At 33.7% G+C, this 12695-nt stretch overlaps 1 protein-coding gene across 3 annotated transcripts; it reads right to left on the bottom strand.

Annotated features, from left to right (window-relative positions):
* Positions 1-2945: 2945 nt before the first annotated feature.
* Positions 2946-11472, bottom strand: LOC131054333 (heparanase-like protein 3). 3 transcript variants are annotated; one of them, XM_057988815.2, is made up of 10 exons: positions 11381-11472; positions 10519-10622; positions 8255-8291; positions 7646-7829; positions 7397-7545; positions 6546-6767; positions 6275-6464; positions 5391-5516; positions 5124-5223; positions 2946-3573 (listed from the first exon to the last, which is right to left on the bottom strand). In XM_057988815.2, exons 1-10 carry the CDS (start codon positions 11394-11396, stop codon positions 3235-3237), a joined length of 1467 nt encoding a protein of 488 aa, XP_057844798.1. In that variant the 5' UTR covers positions 11397-11472; the 3' UTR covers positions 2946-3234. The 3 variants fall into 3 exon arrangements, with proteins under 3 accessions (XP_057844798.1, XP_057844797.1, XP_057844795.1); XM_057988814.1 differs by having other exon boundaries at positions 10519-10634; positions 11381-11460; XM_057988812.2 differs by lacking the exon at positions 11381-11472 and having other exon boundaries at positions 10519-11347.
* Positions 11473-12695: the final 1223 nt, after the last annotated feature.

Raw genomic sequence — 12695 nt, 5'->3', positions numbered from 1 at the left:
ATCTGGGAGGTGATTCATGATCACATCATTATTCATTAGTATTGTTTGACATTAGAGAATATCATAGGCATCTTCACCAAACCTTTCAATGAAAGAAATTTTATTTGTGAGGTTTGTTGGAGGTGTATTAGGTGTTCACTTTAGGGGGTCTTCTTAGTCCTTCCATTATACTCTCTATTCAAGAAGGCATACTTCCTCTTTTGATGAGTGGGGAGGGGGAGGAGGGCTTCTTCTCTTTTGGGGGGGTTTATTCATAAATGGGTACCTCATTGCGCTTCATTGGTCTAGACCTATCTTTTCACCCACATAAGATACACTTAAGGAAGGGTTCTATTGTAGGTTTTTATTTCCATGTCCTAAGTTTCTCCTGTACTTTTATTAAAATTTCTTAGATTAATATATTGAGTTTAATTGAGTGGGTTGTTGAAGTGTCATCATCGTACAAGGGATTTGCATTTACTAGTTTTAAACTGCTTAGTGGTCACTCACTATTGAGTGGACTTGCCACTTTGACCCCCTCCTCAAGTTTATAAAAAACTCATTACCTAGCTTGTATTTTCACTATTTTATGCAGCTTCTCTTTGTGATCTCTTTACGCACACTTGTCATCTTGACATTTGCACATTTTTTGGATTCTTTGGTTTGTATTTGTATTATTCATCTATATTTTATATCTTATCTCTCTTAAAAAATTCTTGTTTATGCATCTATAGATTTCTAACACAATTCTATAGATGTGGACATCAATTCTATATATGTGGAAGTGAACTAAATCATCAAGTAATATTTTTAATAGTCCCAAGGCAATTGTTTGACAAGTTACAATTTTTCAGTGCTCCATGGGGACACGCCACTTCGCCCCCCCCCCAAAAAAAAATAAAAATAAAAATAAAAAAATAAAAATAAAGTAGCGCGCGTCCCCTATAGGGGGACGTTTCCAAGACTTAGGGACTTGGGAGAAATGTCCCCCCACAACACCACCACTTCTGCCACTTCCACCACCTCTAGTAGGGTTGCCACTAGATCACTTAATATGTGTCACATGCCATTACATACTGATTGCAACCTTTAACTTCATGAAAACTAGTTGGTCTTTCATGGGGTGCTCACAAAGATGTTATATTGCAAATTTTGCCTTGAAGATTTTAATTCACCTCTATTTTTATATTAGCACTGCCTCCCCACCATCACTTCGCCATCATCCCCCCACCATCCCCTGGCCATCCCCAAATTTAGGCCCTTGGTTGTCCCGTCCCCCCATCCCCTCATCCACCAATTAGTGAATCAATTAGCAACATCTACCATAGTCAAATCCTACTCAAACCTCTAGCTAAGAACCATTATTTAATTTATTTAATTTTGAGCATTTATTTCAATAACACTATCAATTTCAATGGTTTATCCTAGGTTAGATTGTTTATTCATTGTGATTTAATTTACCTAGGATACTTATGTAGGTGTGATTGATTCTCATACACATCAAATCAATATATTGCCACACAAATAAATTTCACTTGGTTAAATTTCACTTAGTTATATCCTTGCTTATCATAATAGTAAGAGAAACATGAATATTTGTTGCACAAAACCATTGTAGAGATGAAAAATTACTACTTAGCATTTTTTCCTCTCATTGGGCAATTGATTTTTGCCCCTTAGCCTTAATAAACATTGCAATGAACACTTATGATCAATCAACAACCCCTATTTTTTTAACTTATTTCACACTTGGCCTTTTTACACCCAAACACTTCAATTGTATTTTAGCCCAGGTCATCCAAATAGCTTGGACTCTACCACACCCACAATAATGTTCGTTGGACATGACTACTATGATTGTGTCAACAACATTCAAAAGATATTTTTCTGCATTTCAATGTTGTCTTTTACACTCTAGTAAGCATCCCTATCTTTTTCTACACCCAAACAACCATAAACAATCATAAAAAATATCTTTCAAGTGAGATTACCACAATTATCAACATGTGGATAATAATAGGATTTAGGGCATGAAGCTTATATAGGCCTGAACACATTACCATATATTAGAAGTCATTATTTGCACTTATAATTGCACATATTCACTTCAAAATACTATGCATAATTCCTCAGGTCTATTACAATCTTTTCAAATCTTTGTGGGGCTTGATCATCAATGATGAAGTTTTATTGTTCCCACCCAAGGACAAGCCCCCCAAAGGTTCCTATGGCACCATCCAAAATTTTCTTGCAAGTAATAAGTTGTACAGTTGTAGGTGACAAAAACACAACCATACAAGACACGACTGTAGGAAAAGTACACTCTTGCAATCATATGGACAAAATCACCCGACTAAGAGAAAACCATGCACGATAGTGACCTAACATAGAGATGGAAAGTAGTGAGATTATGGAGTTTTCTAATTTCAATTCTTGATCTAGCACATTTATAACCACAAACCGAATGGCATGAGCCTTTAAAAAAACTACATCCTTACAACCCTCTTCTTTCAATCCTATGAGCAACCTCTTCTCTTCTTTAATTTAGAATGATGAAATGATTCAAATGTTTTATCATGCTTTACTTTAATTCCCAATTAAAGAAAAAAGAATTATAAAGACTATATCCATTTTTATTTTATCTTTACAACTCCAAAGATTAGCATCCACTGGATATTTAAACAGCAATATACTCTCTTTATTGAAGGGCAGTGGTGCATTAACCAAACCTAGGACTTTTTAAACTTAAGACCTTTCTGAATTCCGATCTTCAAAATCCTAGTTTATTTTATTTTCTTCTCCATTATTGTATTTTGTTGGTTTTGATTGAGTGAAAACTTTTGAGATGTGAAACTAATTTCAAATAAGAATAAGGTAATGGAAAATATAATGTGAAGAAAAGAATAGATAGTGTAAGCTCAACTCTACCAAATCTGAATCACAACAAAAATAAGCACTATAAGAAATAAAATGAAAACAACCCATATGCTTTGATGCTTCACATATTTCTGTCATATCTAAATACCTGTCATAAAAAATATGTCAATATGTTACTGCAGAATAATTTACTAGCTAACTTAAAATTTTATAGCAAGATTGCTAGTCATTCTTTAGATCAAAGAATATGATCTTTTGTCAAGCAAAATCGAACATTGGAAATGAGTACCACATTTGAATAGCATCTTGATTCAAGTAATATTGATGATTCAAAGGGAACACCAACTTTGATTATTATTTTGGATCTGCATACATTCCTTACCTGCTACACGCTAGAAGTTGAACATAAGGAAGAGCTACAAATGCAATTGAGAGAGGAGCTACTGAAATAGGGGTCTGGGGATTCACTTCTACTGGTTCTAAAGAAGGTATCTCTCCCTTGGGACTCACATCCAAAACTTTTCCATTGAGGAGCATAGTCTGACTGTGTAAATCCCCATCTTTTGCTGTTAGATGATACTCCAATCTAGATTTCCCGTTTACCAAATCAGTCCTTGCATTAAGATTCTTCTGCCCTCCATTTTGAGAATAAATAGAAACCTCAACAGTAATACCATCCAATTTGCCAAGATTGATCAAGAGTACGGTGACTCCTGTCTGAAAAATTGATAGTTCTCATAAGTCAGTCACCCAAAAAACTGGAATTTTTATTCACAATTCTGCTTTTAAGTGTGCATCAACTAAGATGAAGCAACTGTTTTCAAATGTGCATAAAAAATGATGGAAATGATGAAGCATGCAAGTAATAAAAAGAGCTACTTTTGATACTGCTACTTAGTTTTTAGTTTTTTATATTTCCCCAGTGTCACTACCCTACCTAACTCTGGATTTGAACCTGAGCTCTATAGAGTAAACAGTTTTTACTGTTTAATCCACTAAGACAGCATTGAGCCATCCATTTTTAATTTTCTGTTATAGACGCAAACAATATATACTAATGAAGTTCCTAACCAAGTTAAAATGTCGATAGTAAGTTACCACTTGATGTACAGATATAGATATGGGGTTTGAGTGTGTTTGAAATAAAACATTTGGACTCCATGCTTTATACTAAAAAGTAAAAATTGTAGCTAAATAAACAAATTTAACTATAATATGCATAAACTAAACAAAAGTAACCATTAAATTAAAATGTCTTTCACTGTACCATTTTTTCAAGTGAAAACTCATCAAATACAGAAAATAGATTATGGGAGTTTTTAGCTTTGACTGTCGCTTGGGCTATATACATGCATTCTTCAACCTGCCATATAGAGATTTATCAAAAAAATTATTGTTTTTCTCCCACTTTTCCTTCCAAAGATAGGAAGTTAGACCCTGGACAAAAGGCATCAAGCACTTTGTTTTTCTTCCAAAAGAGTATTTCTATGATCAATTCCAAATTGATAGCTTGTAATTTTTTAAACTGAGATTTTTTATATGAAAAATGGCACTACAATTGCCTGAGCATGGCCTAGAAAAACCCTGCGTATCCAGGCGCCTACCCAGGTATATCCCAGGTTTGCCAGGGGACATACCCATGTAGGAGCCCCTGCCTTGGGAAACTCGGCGTTTCCAGTCGTACCTGCCCAGAAACAATACCAGGCTCATACTGGTATGGTTATGGAGGGTGAAAAGCAAACCACAATAACATAGGTGAATAGTAATTGTGATGCAAACTACTTGCAAAGAAGGGTGGATGGTTTAGATGGATTTGTGCAAATCTCAAAGAATTGTGTTGCTTAGTTTATAAAGCGATTGATTTAAATGGATGTAAGGTATATCTACAACTAATGAGATCACAAGAATTCATTTGAATGATTATTACTTATTCGTCCATATCATTCATTAATCTCAGTTATGTAAAATTTTCTCTCTGAAATATCCTATACTGACTGGTAGAGAAAATGGACAGAGAGTATACATTTGAAATCAACAAAATAAGAATTCACAAAATTTAAAATTATCACATTTTTTAATTTTTCTAATTAGAACTATCAGATTTGAATCTTTCCTTTCCATCAAAGCAAACAGAGGATGCAGGCTGTGATCATTTAGTATGTTTGTATCCTGCGAAACTAATTCAAAGCAAGAATTATACAAATTATGTCCAAATGTTATGTCTGTACCACATAAAGCTTATCAATGAAATAAGCTTAGAAACTTACAGCATTCTTAGTACAATGTGCATAAGTCCGCAGGTATTGTGTTCCATTTGAACTTACTGATAAAACACGTTCTCCCATTAGTCGGTGCCAAAGAAGTGCACTGATTCACAATTACAAAAGTTTCAGGACTATGTTTGTGTCCAAATTTAGTTATGTCTATCACCCAAAGCAGGAATTTGAATTTAGTATGAAGTTTTTCCTTTGGTTAAGCCATTAAATAAATAAAAATGCCAAGAACCAAATAAACAACGGATCTTAAAGCTGTACCTGTAGTAATCAGGATTTGGCACATAAGTAGTTGTGTTTAAAAGCCCATAATTGCCACCAATCAAGGTTTGCCTGCAATAAGACTTTGTATTGTATGTGGATGCCATGCCAAGCTGATCTAAATACCTGTGGCAGTTCCAATAAATGTTCCTTAAAGATGAAAAAACTGTTGCCTCTGGTATATCACTGTGCTAGAGAGAAATGGATAAAAAAACTGGACATGCCAAAAGAAAATCAGCACAAGGTGCAGTAACAGTCATTTTGTGTATTCATGAATACATATTGAAGCTTGAAGTGAGCATTCGTGCACTCAAGGAGGAAAATGAATTAATTATAATTTCTCCAAAGTGAAAATTCAAATGCAAGTTTCCTATTACAGGGAAAAACATCCCATGCAATATTGTCTAGCGCTTCAAGAACATTGGAGTTTGACAGTCAACTTATGTGTATGTATATATACACACATGCATAGTTAAATATATGTGTGTTTTTGTATATACATACACTCCCATAAAACCAAAAATACATCAGGATTGCTGCCAAGCAAAGGTGAAATATAAACACAAAAAGAACAAAGAAGGAAAAGAAAAAAGACCATGAATAACCTAAGAGACGCAATGCTATTTCAAGGCTGGCAAAAACAAAGGACAAGTGGAAAAACTAGTGTGTTTACTCATAGAGTTGGTGAAAAATGATTTTGGTCTTTTGTTTCTTGGCTGTTTATTTTCGATTTTTTACCATGTCTCATGATTTTATTTGATCTAGAAGACAGACTCTTGATAAGTTGCATTCCTCTTTTGAAAAGAAAACTCTAAATCTTAAAATCTACAGTTTTAAAATTTCGGGAACAAATGAAATTGAAATTTCAGAAAAGAAAACCTTACCAAAAACTAGAGACAAAAGCATTAGTGACGAGATTGTGTCCACTGTTATAAGCTCCGCCAGCTTCACCAACCCAAGCTCTTGACCAAGGTCCATAATTTTCCAAGATGGTTTTGAGGCTTTTGAATATAGACTCTTCTTGGCTAAGGTAAGACGGATCCAATATCTTTTCCACAAGATGCTCATCCACACCTAATAATCAGATAACCAATGGTATCATCTAAATACTTGATATGATGAACAGACTTTAATGAAAGCTAATATCTCATATACCTGGCCCCAGATTGTAGATATGATGTGTAACAACACCTACAATGTTTGGTCCCGATTGCTGAAGAAATTCCGTATACCAACTTGCATTAAAAACTCCATCAGGTGCAACAAGATGGGGTTTCACGTGAAAATCCTTGTAGATGTTTTCCAATATCCCATGAAGGTTAATTGCATCAGCTGCATACTGTGTAGCATTAACTCTTCTTCCACTCAACTCATTTCCTGCTCCCAAAAATGAAAATTTTCTTGTCATGTTCTTGAGGAAAAATTGGGTGCACTTCATAGCACTTCTAGATCAAATACAATGACATAGGGTGGGGTCCAATGGGGACTTAAGCTTCTATTTTCATGGAGCAGGAGGTCCCATAAAAAAAAAATTTATGCTACGGTATTATTTGGAATCTTTTCTTAAAAAATAACAGCCCCTGCTTTTTAGGACTGCATATTTCAGTGGGTGAAACTGGAGTGGGCTGTAAATTGCCCCACCAGCTTAGGAATGTTATCTGCCACTTGTCAAACATCTAAGTTTAGATTGCTGTTAAAAAATAATTTTGGAAGGAAAAAGAGTTTTTTTATTTATTTTTATCATTGCACAGTATAGAAGAAAAAGCTACTGTATTCATAAGACCACCAGCTTCCTTAAATTTTGGAGTTTAAACTTTTAAGCTGAACTGCACTATAAAATTTGGGAGACCAGAAGCTTTAAAATATTCCTAAAAAGTTTCAGCAGCTCCAGCTCTATTTTTTAGGAAGCCCCCCTCCATGAGACCCCAGCCATACTTAAGCATCTCATATAAAAAGATCTTACTGAACATAGGAAAATGTCAAAACAGCTTAAAATAGCAGCTCACCTAGTTCCCATGCATTTATCTGATAACCATGATCAACTGTATACTGAATAAAATCATTAGCATTGGTTGAATCCCAAGGTCCTTCCCAAACACCTTTTGATATTTCTTTCCTTCCATTCAAAGCATTCAATCCAAATGCTACCACAGCCCTATAGTCATACTTCAATATCAGCTGACAATTTACAGATTGAGCAATAGAAGATTAAGCTGGCAACGATAAGTGGTCTGGGAATTAGTCAAGAACCTTACCTTGTTTTCCTGAAAAACAAGTTCAGGGCATCCCATCTTGAGATGGGAAGGCATCCATCTATAAATCCAAAGACTACAGAAACATTTTTGGTAAAAGGATGACAAGGTTGCTTCAAATCTCCAACATCATATATGACTCTGTCTTCCAGTGATCCACCCAATCTTATTTTCAATGCATCAAAAGCTGTACATTTGCACACTAAAAATGTTAGCCAAGTATTCTTACATTTTGTAACCTAAAGTATATTCTCAAGAAGTGTCAAATAACTGATGGCAACTGTCAACATATATTAATAATCGGGTATAATGTAGAGAATCCATACAAAGTCTAAAGCAGCTTGATCTCCTGAGGTGGAAATGGCATATTTTCCTCCCAAAAGGATACATGAACCTATAAATTATCTCCTAAGGTGGAAATGGCATATTTTCCTCCCAAAAGATACATGAACCTATTTATTTAAATTTATATTACATGCATAAAAGTGACTAAAATATCATGAATGCTACAAAATTACTTTTTTTGTCAATTATCATTTATCAACTTAAAGATGGAAGGCTCAACAGATAATGCACCTTAGCATCATGCAAAAAGAAAGGCATGATGCTTACCTTTCACAGCGTTTTCCAGCAGTGAGCTTTCAAGATCCTGTAATAAGTCAGTTGGACAAATTAGAAGTACATACCAAATAAATTTCTACTTTTTCAGAAAGAAAATTTTCATTTTTTGCTACTCATTGTTGGTTTCAAATTACAATCCCTCTTTTGGAAACATGATCTTAGTCACAATATTATTGTTATAGATGTCTTCCAAGGTTGCATGTCATATGTTTCTGCAATATTTCAATTTACTGTAATACAATATTTATTTAGAGCAAACTAAGAAGAGGCAGTTCTCAAAATAGCACAAATTTGTGTTAAACATAAATTCTACATTGAAGATTGATATTATGATGTCAAATTTCACTTATTTTTTTATTTCCCTAAGCCTTAATCTTTATTGTGAGTTGCACTTCCTATTTGTGTGCAGTCGCATGATAACACTTTATTCATATGACCGTCTAACATGTAAGGTAGAGAAATTAAGCACCCTCCATGTTCTGCTGATCTCAAGAAGCTGTAAATTCCATGTAGTTAAATAAGATTTGATAAAAAAATCTCATATGATTGACTTGATTCAACAAGCATGTACATAAATGTAGCAAGCATCTACAAGAATCATATTTAAAATTAATGACCTGTGCAAAACATGCTAACATCATCATAACTTAAGTGGTGATTAATTTACGATGAGTAAATTACATAGAAAAAGAAAATACTAATCCATAATTTTCTGTACGTTGATATCAAAATTAGACTTGTGAAATTTGATTCTTTAAAAATGACTCTATTAGCATCTTACCAGATAGAGATTTAGAAGATATCAGAACCCACTTTTTGAAGGAAAAGGGACCCTGAAGAAGTTCAATTAGTTAGCTACAAAATTCAAGATTAAATATTGCAGAAGTCAAAACTAGGTCAGCGGCTATAATCATTTTAACGCATCTTTAACTAGTGCTACGGAATTGATGAAATCTACTACACAACAATAAAAAAATGTATGGGGTGGATGATAGATGCATAATCGTTAATAGAATAGTTTATGCAGTTTGGAAAGGTAAGTAAAGGGCTAGACACACTGAGCAGAGACCATAGTAATCAGCTTTGATTTCAAAATTCTTATGACCTAATGGAATTTCCATTTGATCCTAGCCATGCATCAAAATTTAAGCTTTGACCTGCTGGAGTAACTTTTCTTATCAATGCCTAGACTTGGCTTACCATTTAAATTGGAAGAAATGGAGCTCTTCAGATTATTCAGCAATGCTGCACATTCGCACCCAATTTGCAAGGCTCAAATTACCTGACCTTGGTAATTCACATTTAACTTGAACAATATAACGTAATAAGGTGATATTGATCTGACTGATTCATATACAGTTGGCATTCCCTGCTGATTTATCTTGGGCAGAAAATATCATCCACAAGATAAGCTCTATATGGAATTTGATAAAGGGTTATGTGGATTTTGATATTGCAGGTGGGTTGGCAAGTTTCAATTTATTCATGGTCTCTAGCGATACAAAACTTGAACAATATAAGGTAAACATAAAGGAAAGCTCTGGAAATGAATTGACCACATGGGCTTCCACAAGAATGGTCTAGTGGTTAAGCTTGGACACGATACAAATTTTGGATATAAAATAAAAAGTAATATTACTCCTTGCAAAGAAATCCCCTGATAAAAAAGTTGTGAACATAAGAAAACCCTTCCCATGAGAGAAAATTTTGGGGTTAACAATTTATGAATATGAGAAAACCCTTGAAAATAAATCCTGTCGTGGACTTAAATTATCCTCTGGCGCAGTGGCCTAAAACAGCCTATACAATCACCTTTTATACCTTTTATTTTTTTTAATCAGCCAGCACTCTAAAATTGCACAGCATACAAAATAGCTTACTAGATATGTTACTAACTATTAATAATAATGGAACAAATTAAGGGCTGTGAAATTTTGACTATTCTATCGACCTTTGCCAACAACACTTATCCTGACTGCTAAAAACCATCTCAGTGGCCGATGAGGTGCTCAAAACCATCTTTGACAATCATGAAAACAGCAAATCCTTTACTGATCAAAGCCATATAAGAAGTAACAATAAATCACCCTTGAGACAACTTAATAAATTTTTGTGAACAACTAAAGACAGAGTTAAACTGATTTTTATATTTTAGACAACAAAAAGATACATAATTCAGAGTCAAGACAGTATCGAAAGTCTGCAAAACTGACCAGTGCAAGCAGTGAAAGTGGGAGTGCGTGAAAGGGAGTTACCAAATTAAGCAAAGAAGCATTTCCCCAACTGCACGTCCCATAATCGCATTTATCAGGTGGCCACCAGTCTAAGTTGGCGCATATAAAATCACTATCTGTCTCAGCTATGGCAGCGTCTCCATTGATTGAAATGTTGGCAAACACAGAAGCACTTGCGTTAAAACCATATGTATTTTGGCAAAGGAAGAATAAATTGCAACAGGCAGCCAAAACCCAAATCCTTAAACAATAGAAAGCCATGGATATTATTGGGAAACAAGGCAAGTAGTGTCAGTGAGTATGCCATGTACTACTAAAGAAGGTGGAACTTAGAGCGGGTAAATTAAAAACTAAGAAAAACATAGGGTAATGGGGGAGGTCGATTCTGAGATTTCTCTGCTGGTGTTACATTGACAGGGACATCAATGAAAAGCGCAAGTGTAGACATTGAATTGGATAAATGGATTTCTACAGTACCAATGATGAGTTACTTTTCTGTTCATCTAACACTGTTCAGGCATTTCCCCTTTCCCGTCGAGCAGGTTAATCCTCTTCTACATACAAAGTAGATTGACAGTGTTCTCTCTCTGTCCTTATCCAGATTTAATATTGTCTGTTGATTGTATGCTGTTTATTAGTTTAAGCTCTTCGTTCGAAAGGAACAGAAGTGTGAATAGTTTGCAATTCAGTCAAAAAGACAGCTATTGCCAGGAAAACCAGGACTAATAAGCCACAGAATCAAATTACAAAAACAATTTCTTCAAAAATTATAGAAATGCAGAATGTAAATAGTGGGCCAACAATAGAATCATGTAAAAATTGTACTGTTCAAGGCAATACATGTCAAGATTGTTATGGAACAAGAAATATTCCCATCATATACCTGTGTTTCCCATCATATACCTGTGTAAGACGTCCAAAAAGACAAAGCCAGAAAGCCTGTTTGAATTTCTCTCCTTGGAGTTTTCGAATGCCCGTTATTTAAGGCTTAGTGATATATGTTGTTATAAATTTAATTAAGAGTAATAAAAGTATTTTGACGTATTATTAAATAGTCTAGACAAAGTATTATATAAAATGATGAAAAGTCATAGATATGTAGTATTTTAATTGAGATTATTATTTATATAATTTGTGGCTTTTTTTTTTAATTAGTTTACAAATATAATCTTGGATGTAATATTTTAAGAGATTTTGATGAATATATTAAAAAGAAGTGACTTTCAATGCATCATACTTTATTAATATAGATAATAATTTGTAAGGATATCAAATATGGGTCCAATATGTGTCAACTACAAGATTTTTTTTTAATGTAGTTTATATTGAAATTGAAGTTGCTTTAAAAATAATTGATACATTAATATCCTATGTTATAATCTCATATAATTGCAATATCTTATGTATATTACAAATACATGTTACAAAAAAGTTGACTAAGACATTAAAAAAAATTGCAATTGAAAGAACAATTTAAGTTTAAGCACCAAGACCATGGATTACTTTAATAACAAAATAGTGATATTCATCACAATTCATTGCATTCATCAAGAATCGATTTAGAGACAAGAAGTATTGTAGTCACATAAATCTGTCCATTTTAATTAAATGAATATTTCATATTTATTTGATTAAAAATCTACTAAGCCACCAGTTATTAAATTAATATTTAATTAATTCATTATACCAAATTCACAAATCAATTAAATGAATAATATTTATTTCATTTAATCCCATTTTCCTCTTTTAAATAAATTAAATAAAACATTTATTTAAATAATTTATTCCCCCCCACTTGCATTTTGCTACAAATGCAACTTGCAACCACAAGTTGAAATAAATTAATTTTATTTTAATTAAAATTATATTTTCCCTCACCCACCAAATCCACTTGCACTCCTAAACCCCCTTCTAGATTCTTCTAAACCCTTCCTAATTAACCTAATCCCTCCCCTAATTATTGTCACATTCCTAAGCAACTTGGAATCACTTCTCAAAGACTTCAAAGTCTTTGAAAAGCATTTAATGCTTTGTGTGTTCAACAATCTAACCTCTAAAGTCTTCCAAAACCACTAATAGCTCTTACATGACCATTAATGGCTCTTACATAACCATTTATGGTTAATTCAACTTGCACTCATGTGTCTCATCAAGCATTTATTGTTTTGACCATAGTTATCCCTTTTGCCTTTGCACAA

This window comes from Cryptomeria japonica, chromosome 11, assembly GCF_030272615.1.
Source record: "Cryptomeria japonica chromosome 11, Sugi_1.0, whole genome shotgun sequence".
Taxonomy (NCBI): domain Eukaryota; kingdom Viridiplantae; phylum Streptophyta; class Pinopsida; order Cupressales; family Cupressaceae; genus Cryptomeria; species Cryptomeria japonica.
The sequence above is the reverse complement of the archived record's forward strand: the minus strand, read 5'-3'. Positions and strand labels throughout refer to the sequence as shown.